Raw genomic sequence first — 14,171 nt, 5'->3', positions numbered from 1 at the left:
ATCAAGGAGCTCATCAGCTGATACTTACGGAGGCGTCACTCCTTTCGGGAGGCCTAATGCGTTGACAGAAATGGGTGGTGGCTGGGATGGCAGCATGGAGCTGAGAAAAGCTGCTGGAGACTGGCCGGAATTAGGAAATCTTGGAGTTGGAGACAGGCTGTGGGAAGGTGGAGAAAGTGAAGGGAGAGGAGGGGGTGGAGGAGGTGGAAGTGGAAAGGAATCACACACTGGATATGTTGCTGTTGGACTAAAGACAGGTGGAGGTGGGGGTGGAGGGGATGGAGAAGATGGAGACCAGGCATATTCCCCTTCTGGAGCAAACTGCTGAGAGAAGGGAGGAACTGGCACTCTCCCAAACTGTTTCTGAGAAGCAGTTGGAGACATAGGAGAAGGAAGGCTAGATGTAGATGACCCAGAAGATGGAGTCACATAACCTGAAGCAGGGCTGATGTTCTGGGCAGCAATGAACTGCTTAGGCCGAGCGTAGTTGAAGGAACTGGAAGATTGCATGGTTGGGGAAGTATGAGAGTTAAGAATACTCATTGGCACAGGAGAGGTGGCAGACTGGCTGGACTCAAGCTCCTGGAAGGAGGGGGGAGGAGGAAAGGAAGGAGAAGAGGGAGGGTGCTGCTGATGATCAGATTGCTGCTGGTGGCGATACCACTGTCCACTTTCTTGCTCCAGACGAATTTGGTTCTGCAGCTGCTGTATTTTTTGGGGGTCCCTGTGGGAAGGAAAAATAGATAAAAAGATGATCAGACATGCTGTGCTGGCTGGGGAGGAAATAAAAGTTCCACTGATCTATGTCCAGGAAAATTGTAAGAGAGGGAAAGTTCAAAGCATTTACATATGTTGAATAACCCCATTTCTTCAGAGTTAACACATTGCTACAAAGTCCATTTTTTTGTCCTCAAGATGAAGGAAAATGGGTATACATAATAGAATTTAACAGAAGTATCAATTCTTCAAAAAGGTAAATTATGTGGCAATTTGAAGCACTTAGAATATTTTAAAGGAGCAATCCAGATAATGGAATTAAAAGTAAAAGTACTGAAACTCTTAACAAGGTTTCTTTGTTTCTTTTGCTTTTTATTCAATGGCCCTGTTTCAATAATAAGGCTAAAATATTTACCCAGTAACAACTTCAGCTGTAGCTGAATTTCTGCTGTAGCCTCTGTGGGCCAATCAGACAGACCTAATTACAGCCATATTTTAAATGAGGTACTTGGAGACAAGGGACCAACTTCTGTGTTTGAACTATCCATGTATGTAGATGAGCAAAGACTTCTGAGAAACATCTGTAACCTAAGGAAGCTGTGAATTGAGCTTTCCCAGGTCTTTAGTTCCCCTTTTTCTCAACAATTTTGTTTTCAACTGTAGGTACTGAGACAAATCTTAGTAGATACTTAATATGGTTCTGAGGCATTGCAGTACTATCAACTCAAATGGAAGTAAGAAGTTCATTTAAAAATGCAGAAATTCACAAGAAGGAGCACCCAAAACTCTTAATTAAGGAAAGAAAAAGAAGGAAAAATGTTCAATGTTCAGCAGTGAAGCAAATCAGAAGTGGGTTTGTTTGTTTTTTTTTGTCTCAATACAATTGCTTGGAAGACATTAAGATCAAAATTAACTGTGTGGTCTATCATGTGACAATCCATGACTTGCTTAAAAATTGTTTTTCAGCTGGAAAATGTAACTTTATCTCAATACTCCAGATATCCACAAAGTTTCAGCATGTGCACATATACCTTTTCTGTGTATTTAATATACTTTATTGTATACAAGTATGTCATTGTTTATATATAATTTAAGTCATCTAAGCAGAAATTTTAGAAGCAGTCTGCCTAATGCATGGCTTATGAATGTATGATTCTGGCACAACAATATACTTTTGTTGATAGCAACAAAATTAGAAATGGCAATAACATCATATTTTCCACTTGAAGATTAATTTTGATATTCCAGCCATCTACATTTCACAGAAAATGTTTTCTGACAATAATTCTTCTTACTATCTCAGGCCAAAGGAGATTGCTTAGATAAGAAAAAGGGGAGCAAGCTGTTTTAGGGCAGAAAACTGAAAAATCAGTTACTATACTTAACAGTTGCCTTTCTTTGGTGGTGTTGTTGTAAAGATGATTCAATTCAAGCGCACTCAATACAAATTTCATCACTTAAAGGGAGATTAACTTTTTCTTTTTTAGTTAAATTAGAAACAAGAACACCTAAATGTTACGGTTCACTTTGTAAATTTTACCATTAATTTTTTAATGTTGACAATAGAGACTCTAAATCCCTATCAGTTCAACTTTTCACTCCACAGCATGCAGGCTGAAAACTTATTCTTCTATTTTTATGAAATTACTTAACAGTTGCCTTTATTTAAATTGGTTAAAACAACACAATCTTAGTTCCCATCAGCATTCGACTTGTTTAGTTGATTACAGAAACAGTTCAGGTCACCTCTGACTGGACAGAGAAAACCCTGTAAGGTTACTACTTTCACCTCATTCTGCATCTTTGGCCTGAATATTTGCTGACCTAATGTCCAATACCTTTAAAATTATTAAAGAATAGGTTTTTTTCATTTTTCATCATAATCACCCTGATTTTTTTTAATTTTTTATTTATTACAGACAAACTAAGGTAAAAAAAGAAAAAAGGAGAAAATTTAGCACTGTAAATGAGGTGTTGAATATAGAAGAAACTTAGCTGTCTCCAACACTCCTATGTTTATCCAACGTGTGCTGAAAGCAAGTAGGAGTGTCATGTCTGGAGACCTTTATATTTGCATTTGCCAAATCACATGGCGCAGCGCCTGGCCAGCAGCATCCCACAAATGCCCATCTATGGCCCTGTCAATGCAAGTGCAGCACTGCAGCACTGCTGCTGCACTGCTGCTGACCCTGCCAGGCAGAAGCAGAAACCAGATTCAGGGTATGTCTACAAAACAGTGACAGGCAAAATCGAGCTTGCTTGCCTCTCACACTAAGCTTGACTTGAGGCTGCAGGAATATGTATGCCTGTAAATTGGGGTTTATTAGCCCAGGACAGTACTGATTCCAGTTGAATAGCTTTTGGTCAGCTTAGAATCCACATAAATCGAGTGTTTGTTTGCTTGCAAAATAACAGGCAAATACAACCGTTATCACATCAATCCATGGGGCAAAAAACCACAAAGACCATCTTAGAGCAAATTTTCATGCCAGTTGTAAATGTGCACAGTCCTTGTCTGCAAAGGAATGTTCTCTACTTCAGAGCTGTTTTTTTAACATCAGACACTGCTGCATTATTTTCTGGAGGAGAGGTATCCTAGAGATATGTCATTATGAAGAAGAAAGGGAGAGGAAAGACTATCAATTCACCAGAGTTTCTTTGGAATGACACCATTAGTGGTGGAAGTTCGACATAGGTAAGTCCATGAAAGATAACGGCTATGACAAAGACAGGGAGCCCAGCTGCCAAAATTATGGAAGGGCATCAGCCCTCATTAGTAGTGAAACAAAGAAGGGAATTAAAAGAGTTCAATTTTTGGATGAGATTACAAGAAAAACTAACTTAATTGTAATTACATCCTCCTTCCAATTAGCTGAAATATGTTTTGTAATTTTAAAGGGCACACATGCTTTCAGGGAACACATCAAGCTTGTCTAAACAATAGAGCATAAACTTATTTTCTCATGTGGAATTTTTTGTTTTGCCAAATAATTAATTATAACAATATAAGAATAAGCATTTAAAAGTAATTTCTTAGCAAATCAAATCAGTAAATGGTAAAGGTAAGACATTAAAAAAATCCCACATAGCTAGGGTAAAATGAATATTGAGAAATTTCATCACCTCACTGAAAAGCAGGCCTACTACTACATAAATATGTTCAGAAGTTCTGCTTTAGAATTTGTGAGGTTTTTCCAATACCTGATATTCTTAACCAAGATATTAAAATACATTTTCAGATGATCTAATAGGTATGCTAAAACAGTTAAAAAATGCAAGCAGTAAGGCAGTAAGATGTTAATGAAAGCAGACATTAGCTACAAAAGAGGTGAGGTTTGACACAAGTTGCCTGTAAGAGCAGCTTCATGCACAGGTTTGGTACCGGGCACTCAGAATGTGCTCAGTAAGGTGATGACTTTCAGAGCTAAGGGGCAGCAAGAAACATTTGAAAACAGATGTTAAAAGCAAAAACTAGAAACATGAGACATTATGTTTCTTGGTGGATAGCTATGGGTGCCAATATATTCACCATAGTTTAATAGCTACTTGAGAAATTATATTTTGAGGTATGTACTTGGTTTAAATTACAATAGGCTGGGTTTATATTTTTATCCCATTTTTATAATGCTTTTTCTTCCTGATAACCTCTTTGTATGACATTGTTTTGAAAACAGAGCAGTCTGTGACTGAGAATTAAACTGGTAACAACCCCCATCAGGAACTATAACTCCAAGTGTCTGAACACAGTGGAGTCGAGGAGGGGAATAGGTAGTGGTTGTACATCTCTCAAAGTCTCAACACAACCTGGCTACTGAATTGGAGAGAACATTATAGCAGATGGCATTTCCAGAAATGCAGTAAATCCTTCATACTTCACTCCTAGGCTCATTCACATATTCCCACTATTAGGATATTTCCCAGCTTTAATTTTATCTTTCATTATAAAGCTCATTACGAGAGACAATGTCTCTCCCTCTTCTGGGAAGTATCTTTCTGTTTGCAGTTTAATCATCAACTTTGTGTACCTTTAAACACAAAAGTTCATATGGAATCCCTTCTATCCAAACTAGCTCTCTTGGAAGGGGCAGTTCTCCAGAGGTAGAGAAATGCTGTTCAAGCCTTGAAATCTTTGTACATTAAATTACCACCCCCCCAGTTACACCTACCACAAAGTATGCAAGGGCAATGAAATTTAGTCAGTGTTTTACAACACAGTATACAAAGTAAATGGAAATAAATGACCACGGGTAAAGAACTAAGATTAAGTGATGTTTTCTATAACTTTGTAAAATTCCCAATTTTGTCCCTCCTGATCTTAATAAAAGAAAAGGAGAAAATGGAAAGCAGACAGAGAAAAGCAATTTTTGTTTGAAAGAAAGAGTCCTATTTATCTAAGGTATGGAAGAATAATGAGCTCCCTTCTGTCTCAACTCATTCCTGAGCAAAAGCAGACCAGTCCCTTCACAATCCTACCAGTGACCTGCTCTTTGAGAAACAGATGGTGCAGTTCTACAGAAATGTACAAAACATACAACTGAAATGAAGGCATAGGAATATCTTAAATGAAAAATAATAACAATTAAGAACAACTTTAAAAGTTTGAGCTATTTTTCTAAGAATCAAAGACAATGCCAGAAAATGTCTGTGTATTTGGGGTAGCAATTACACCTCCATGAACTCCACTTTCCAGTGAAGATCTAGCTTCTAACTCAATACTACTGCTTCAGAATTATGCTGGAGCTCTACCAAAAGGGAGACAGTCACTATCATACTGTCTCAAATGGCAGGGCCTCTTCTCACCGAGTTCCATGTCAGCAGCTCTCTATGTATAAATGTATTTTTCATATGTGTAGAATATGTATTCATTTAGATATATTTATCTCTAGACTTCTGTAGTTATATAACAGAAGCCAAGATTATTTATTTTTCACAATTTCTTAATTTATTAAAATTGGAACATATCATATATATTTATACCTCTCTAGCTCCTGGGCAGCCAAACTGGATATTTGCTTCTGCATCTGTGGCTCCCAGCAGCTGGCAGGACAGATCTGCCAGGTAGCTCTTAAAGATATTTAATTTGCTTTCTACAAGCACAACATGTGTATTGTACTGATACAGTACCTGCTGAAAATTAGTCATGTTCTTAACTACTTCTGACAGTTGCTATTTAAAGAACTAAAATATACATACCAACTTATCCAAAATGTGCTAGTAATCATGGATATCTGGAATTCTATTCTTGACAAAATTCCTAATACAATTTAAAGTTTTCTAGCAAACTTGTCAGTTACTGAGTTGTTGAAAAAAACCAACCCCAAAACCTAACTCAATCTGCCAGTGAATTAATTAACAGATGTAGTGGAAAAAAATACTTAGAATACAAAAGTAATTCCAACTGAAATATCCACTGGAGAAATGTTTGCTTATTTTTAGAAATGTTAAAAATGTACATATATGTCAAGGCAAGAATGTGAAGTAAAGGGAGAATAGTTGCCTCTTTTAACAAAAACTGCTATGCATTCGACACACAGACAGCTTCCAGACTGTATCAATACATATACATTAAGACAAGCTTTAGGTTTTCTGAGGCTGAACAGTCCCTTACATCGTGAAAGAAAAAAAAATATTAAAAAAAAAGGCTGTTTTAAATGCTGCAAGGGTTCATATATATATGTAAGACTAGAATTATCAGTTAAAATAAAAAAGGGGGGGAAGCAGGTGATGAAGGAGATGGGATAGGCAAATGACAAAAAAGCCACACAGAAACCAGTACCAGTTTGTGTTCTAACATGAAAATATTCAGGGGTATATTTTGTCTATGCTAACAGATTACAGGGAGGATGCAGGCTGTCATTACATTTAAACCTCATGCTGGGTAACTGGAGAACAATAACTAGGAACCATCTCCAGCAGCTGCAACCCTTTAATAGTTTCGCTACTTTCCCTTCAAAGCTTAACAATCTGAAAATGCAGATTTGCACAAAAAATTTCCATTTTCCTGGTTATTATAATTAGTTTCAATGTAACCTAACACACCCCTAGAAGAAGAAATACGGTGCAAGAACTAACACAGGTACTGTCTTACGAGCACGGTGTGAAGGTGAACTTAACTTTTCATCTAAGAAAATTCATGCACACATATGAGAAGTGTAAACCGTCTGCATTGTTTGTGAACTCTTTTGTAAGGAAGTCCTGCTGTAATTTGGCTGTTAAAACTTTTCTATCTATCCTAAAAAGCGGCAGTTGTAGCTGTGCCCATTTTCCACTCTGGTTTGATTATCTGTCAAACACATCAAGGTAATTTCTGTGCTAAGGAAACCAACAGCAAAGACAGTGCCAGTATTCAGCAAACACAAGCCTTTCTTTTAGAGACAGGAACCATTTTTTACCCCTCAGTACTACTGCGGGGACATTTTTCAAAACATGCACCAGTGAGATAACACTTTTAGCTTGGGTACAGAAAGAGAGGAAATGGTGCCCTTGTGCATATTCATTGTTCCCAAAAGTCATAAAGATACAATACAGCATTAGCAAAAATGCAAAACTTCATATCTCTGGTATGGTTAGATCATAACAATTGGTCTGGTAGTCAAAAATCTGTCTGGCTTGATAATTCAATTGTGTTGCACAACTAGTCCACAGGCTATCCAGTGATGGATATAACAGTTAAAATATTACAGAGGCAACAGGTTTTACTGACAAGGAAAGCTAGAAGTGTTATGTTATTAAGAGGTAAATTGTACCGAGACATTAATTACAATACAGGTTCCAATCTGCAGTTGAATTGGCCAAAGTGTAGGAAATCATTACTAAGAATGCAGTGGTGTAGGGGTCAGAGAAAAATTATGATACCCAAAATATTGCTAAAGCACCCTTAGATATGCAGAGCCTTTACTTTTTGCAGTAAAATTATAAACATAATTTCCCCATTGCTTGGCTAAATAAAAAATAATAATAAAAAAAAATTAAAATCTTTCAGCAGGATTACTAAGCAGAGGCAAAATCTGTACATAGATGTCACTGCAGTCAAAACCTACTTTTAAGTAGTCAGAATTTATTATGCTCCTGAACATTTGAACAGAGTTGACCATTACTATTGACATTCCCTATCATCACAAAGAGAAACAATGCACTTGTGTTACACAAATTTGGACACTGATATACAACCTGAACTAGCTTCTTGCAATGGCAACACATAATTTTAAATAGAATTTTCCTCATAAATAGATATAGTCATGTAATGGTGAATTTATTGATATTTTTTTAACTGCTAGCTAAGTATTCTGGAAAGCTTGAATGGGATACCTGATGCATAAATGGAAGAGCAAATAATTTCTTTTGTACTTTAGAGTGAAAATACATTCCATAAAGATGATTCACTACATGTACTATTTGTTTTTTACTATAGCAAACAACCTCGAGTATGGGAGACATATAGTAAGGGTTTCTCTGTATTAATCTGCACCTTAAGTGATGTATAATTACATAAAAAAGAAGGAATCATACAGGCAAACGTATAACAGTAAACACAAATAAACAATAGAAAAAATACTGTGGCAATTAGTATGAATGGCTGGTTCGTTCCCTAAAATTCTTTTGAATCTTGCTTAGCTCTCAGTGAAAGCAGTCCGTTGTCTTACATAGAGAAAATGAAAGGAAGAATTATATTTCTTTATTTCCCAAATAAAGTTGTGACCAACATGGTGACTAGCCAAAAACAAAGAACCTGGCACTTCTAAGGGAACAGTAAGGACATATCTGCATTTGGGTTTTCACTTAGGTCAGAAATGTGCTTTTAAAACAAATTTCCAACCATTTCCCACTTCCTTTTTCTCTGGTTTCTCATGGATATGAGAAGCCTTTTGAGAACATGAACTCCCTTCCTATCAAGTAAAATGAACTAACCAATTTGAGCTACTAATGAACTTCAGTTCATGGAATAGTCTAGAGGTAGCCCAAAACTAAAAACCAAAACCCCAAGCTCAATGACCCTGAAGTGTGCAGATAAGTGTGCATGCCCTCAACATGTTACTTCACTCTGTGGAGCCACCCTTGTTTCTGTGTACTATTTGCTAATATAGGCTATACAATGAATAAACTACCATGAAGTGTTAGCCAAACAATATAATCTAAGATGCTTTTAAAACTAAGCATGTATGCGACAAGAGGTTCTGACTTCATATTTTGTGTGTCAATTTCTGGTAAGTCAAACACATCTCTTTCTGAACAAGTATGTTGAAAATTAATTTATTTGATTTATAGGGTTTTCTTTATAAGATGTTCACTTACACTTTCAAAGTGCACAACATGCAATATATGTCCAAAATAGGGTATCTTGCATATTATTTAACATTTTCATACTCGGAGATAATGTATTGACCTATCCTAGTTAGCAGTTTTACTCTTTCTGTGTTTTAGTACAGATTCTCCTATTTGATTGCCTGCAGCTGACCTCCAGAAACCAATTAATTCCACTCCTCCCATCTGCCCTGCAATAAAAACCTCACAGACAAAACAAACATGTCTTTTTTTTTTGCTTTCAGCCTGATCACAGAGTAGTTTGTAAAAAGCTAGTTACAAAGTGTATTTCTCAGGATTTAAAATAATTTTGTCTGACAATTATGAAGATTTGCCCTTTATGGACTCATTACTTTGATGACTCATGCACCTTCTCAGCCTGGAGCTGGACACTGTCAGAGAAAGAACATTAGAAACAGAATTTGTCTGATTTAAGGGTTCCAAGTTATATTTTTCCACATTTATTAAGATAAGATTTATGTTAAAATGAACATCCCAGAATGGATGACAAGGAGAGTGTCTACCTACTTTCCTAGTAACAAGGAAATGTTACCTACTCCTACAGTAAAGTTCATTTAGTTTATCTTGATCAACAGCAGTTTGTTTTATCCTTATTGTTCCTATTGTAAAACGCTTTTACATTTCATTGAAATTAAAAATTTTACACTGAAATTAAATTACATTGAATGCAAAATTGTATGTGGACTTTATTCCTGCCCATATTCCTTGCCCACAGCAGGAAGGTTGGAACTATATGTTCTTTAAGGTCCTCCTCCAACCCAAACTGTTACATGATTCTATAAATAAATTGTTTCCTTAACCTAAGTAGACTACTTAAATTACATTTCGAAACTATTGGTAAATCACTGCTAGTAAACTGAAATTAGAAAAAAGGAATCCATGCTTTGTTTCTATCACTGTACACGCTAGCAAGATGTAGAAGTTGCAATACATATCCTTCACAATGAAGCCAACATTTATTGTGTGTAAACCTTCTGTACAAGTATCACAACAGCTCATACTCTAAGAATCATTTACCTCAATAACAGCTGAGATAGAGCAAGAGAAAAATCAGGCTGTGTTTTGATAAACAACCAACAGTTCCATATCAAATATTTCTTTTAGGACTTTCAGGTTACTTCAAAGACAGAAGAATATTGACAATACCAATATTTGTAGCACTAAAGTCAGCATCAGTGTGGATCATACGGTTCTTCCTTTCTTCACTGTGACTTTCCACATGATCCTGTTCCTTTCAGCAATACTCAGATCAAAATTCATGACTTTACCTTCTATCTCATTACATATGCTAGCTTCTCTGGAAAATCATGCTTCATTCTCTGGAAAACCATGGTTCATTCTTGGGAAAACTAAGTTTCATTCTCTGGAAAACACTGGTCTAAAATAACATCTACTACAGTTTTCTACTGTGAACTCAAGGAAAGTTATTTGAGGTGTTAGAACCTGCATGACCCTTATGTCTCTGGGCCAGTTTACTTAAGCTACTCTATAGCCACAAGTAAAATTTACACAGTACATTGATTCTGTTCCTCACTTGAAGGATCCTCCTGTTCCTGTTCTGTTTCAGGTAGAAACCTCAAGCACAGCACTTAACAGAAGTGCACACAACAACAAAAGCTTTTGGATAATTTGAGGTCAGCTAATTGATTCAACAATTCATACAAAATATGATAATAACTTACTGCAGAAAAATGAATAAGTAAAAAGCCAAAAAGATAGAGAAACCAGAAAGAATTTTAAAAAATAGTAGTTTTTGTCATAATGGTACAAAATAAGGCAAGGACATTTAAGTTGTCCAACTAGTTGTGCTATCTATCAGGGAAAGTGAGCACCCAGAATTACAGAAAGACTTTGCTGCTTAGTATTTTTGTTTGGTGGAAAACAAGTACATTCCCTCACAGTCATCATCTTTCTCATGCCAAGACTGTAATGAGTCCATGCACTCAGACTTACCACACTAATTACATTCTCACGCCCTAAAGGCAGTGTTGTTTGAAGCTGTCCATTTTTTGGTCATTTCATAAACCTTCAGAGACTGCAGTTTTCCAAATGAACTTCAAGATTTCAGTATTAAAGTTACTTGAATAATCAGAAATCCGCCAGGCCTTAGTTTAAAAAATGGGGAAACAAACTTTGCTAAGCAAGAATTGATAGCACATAATTCCTGCTGTACACTGTCCAGGCAATACTTCACAGATTAGTTATGTCTGATCTTCCACATTAGGGAGAACATTTGCCTGCAAGAGCCTAATACTTAGAAATGGCATCTTATGATTCAAGATTTATTTGTTTGGTTTAAATTTGTCTAATATTTAAAATATACTTGAAATTAAGAGGAATCTGTAAAGCAGAAGCCTAGTTTCATATAATTCATAATTGAAGGAAATGTTTTTCGACCCTTGGTTGACTCAAAATTTTTTCTCATGATTTTTAGCAGCATGATCTACTTCCCCAATGAATCACTCAGAATGAATGAGATCTGCATACTTGGAAATAGCAACAGAATCTCACAATCATTTTCAAATCTTCTAAATATTACATAGGTTTATATTTCCAAAACAAGCTCCAGATGAGTGAAACTGTAATACCCATTTGTGATATGACTAAAAGATCATTTGCCTTTTTCTACTGGCCTTCAGTTTGATGTCATGTTGCTCTAACTCTTCTAGTCAAAAGGAAATACATAGGCAAATGTTCTCATCAATCCTCTTTGGCATCTCACATGACTAGTAGTACAGCCTCCTAGAGAGTTAGGAAAACCTCCAGAGTGCACTTCAGAGTGTGCAAATTTGATGCTAAACATCAGAATGTATGAAAACTCTCTTCAAGACTGACTTTAGAAGTCATCCCAGTAAACCACAGACTTCAAAATGAAGACAGACAACTTGGATTTGAGCAGAAAACACATAAAATGTTCAACGCATCTCTCAGTAATGCAGATAAAAATAACACTACCCAAAATTCTTTCCCCCACCCACAACTTTGCACATGAGACAACTGAAGAACTCATAATACATCACATGGTTTCACAGTCACACTAGACTTAGCATTTAATTTATTAAAGTACCTTTTTTTTAATATACATTATGTGTTAGTTAACTAGTATGTCTGCTCTTATTTATCAGTCAACAAACGTACTCAGCTACTCTTGGTGGGGAATATTCTTTTAGGTGGAATTAGTACCAGGGAGGATCCATAGTTCCAACACTACCACACCCAGCTAGTGTCACCATGTAGGAGTAGAATTAACAGAAAAGGTCAAATTGTTTAACAGCATTATGAAGTAACATTGTTAGAGTCAGGAAGAAATCTTGTGATTATTTATCAACACCATCAGCTGTAGAACAAAGAGTTGAACAAAAGCCAGGGGGAAAAAAATCTACTCGTTTAAAAGGAGACTCATTTACTCATTTAAAAAGTAGTTCTAAAGAAAGTCAGAGAAGGTGATGAACAAAGACATGCCAAACTGATTTTTAAAACTGCCAAAAGAGCACAGTGTTGCACTGTATTCTGTATGAAGAGGAATGTGAATATTTCAGACTAGGAATGGCAACCTTGGTTTTAATCACATCAATCTTGCCAATTGGTTAAAAGTGAGACATCTGCATTGCTTAGACTAAAAAGGCTCAGATCAATGTAATTAACTTCCTTGTACTTTATGTTCCCTAAACAATCAGCAAAATAGTTCAATTAAAATGTTAAACAATGTTTTCCAGCACAAAAATACATATCTTGGAAGTATAAATGTTGAAAAAATACCCTAATGTTTCTATGCAGCAGGAGTAAATCTAGCATTTACATTTCCCAAGTTCAACCTCTTTTATTTCTGTAAGATGCCCCCAAATCTTTTTATAATTCTTTCAATTGCATATAAACATAATCTCCTGGTATTAGTATATTAGCTTGGCTAAATATAGAAAGGAGCACTCACTTGTGTTTTATGGAGCATTTTCTTTGGTATGCAGCTAATATAAATAAAATGAGCAGAGAGAAGTTGGCGGTGTTCCACTGACATTACATCACTTTTCCTTAATAGGAAACCTCTCTGCAACTTAACATCTTGCTTTAAACACTCACAAGTGTCCACAAACTCTTCAGCGAGGATCATCATATAAGGCCAGCAGTTAGCTGCAAAGGGCTAGAACATGAAGCTGGACCTCACAACACAACATTGAAACAAAACTCTCTAGCAAAAACCACCTTTTAAATGTCACCAACCACAGAGCAAGGGAGTTGCATAATGTCTGAGAAAAGACGTGTAAAATGTACATAATTCCCGTAAAAAGCAAAGGATGAAGTTCTAATTTCTATGATGCTACTTCTGTATACTCAGAAGTTCCTCTAGAAACCAACAAATTAAAAACAGAGGCCTAATCCAGCAGATATAAATAGGACAGGGACACAAACATCTATCGTACTTTCATTTGCTGCTTACTCTGTGTGTTCCTCAAAAAGACAAAATCTTCTACTTCAAATAAATTAATTACTGCCAATTATTATATGATATTTATTTACTAAGAGACAGATGTTGCCACCCACATAGGTTGAGCTCTTCACCAAAACAATAGGACTTTTTGACTGTACACAATGAAAATAAATTACATGTGCAGCAAAACCCAGTGGACCTAAAAGGTTCCTCTGAGAAAAAGACAAGTCCTTGCACTCAGTTTTTCTCATCCATTACTGAGATTGCTAGTCTTTATTGTGTCATATACTGAGGGATGAAAAGCAGTCCACATGGTACACGAAGAAGAAAAGAGCCCAGAGAAATTTATGTTCCTGTTGTAATTAATGTAAACATAAATTCCGGTTATTGTATTTCTAATGTGCATATTGCCAAGCAAAAATTCACTTCCCCTTCAAGTCTGCATGCTGTATTTGCTGGCATGCAATTTTATTGAGAACATAATTTATTGAGGCACTGTCACACAGACACACATACAAAAATGTATTTACCACAGTACAAAAAGTCATGGTAGGTCATTTTGTCCTCTGCTTTTTCCAAAAACGTTTGAGAGAAGTTCACTGTATGGCTTCTACTGCTTTTAGTTGCAGCTGTGCAGCAAACAATCTTTAAAAATTTACAGTAATTGTTGCCATGTTTACATCAGTGTCTCTCAGTAAAGAAAATA

General features: G+C 36.1%; 1 protein-coding gene across 5 annotated transcripts in view; it reads right to left on the bottom strand.

Annotated features, from left to right (window-relative positions):
- Window positions 1-14,171, bottom strand: part of PALLD (palladin, cytoskeletal associated protein) — a 185,572-nt gene that overhangs the window by 38,471 nt on the left and 132,930 nt on the right. For all 5 annotated transcript variants that reach the window (XM_015625025.1, XM_015625027.1, XM_015625026.1 and 2 more), the window contains one exon: window positions 29-724. In XM_015625025.1, coding sequence (XP_015480511.1) covers window positions 29-724 — 696 coding nt within the window. The remainder of the gene's footprint in view (window positions 1-28; window positions 725-14,171) is intronic.

Source organism: Parus major, chromosome 4 (assembly GCF_001522545.3).
Source record: "Parus major isolate Abel chromosome 4, Parus_major1.1, whole genome shotgun sequence".
NCBI classification, from domain to species: domain Eukaryota; kingdom Metazoa; phylum Chordata; class Aves; order Passeriformes; family Paridae; genus Parus; species Parus major.
Note: the sequence above shows the minus strand (reverse complement) of the source record. Positions and strands in the feature narration are given on the sequence as shown.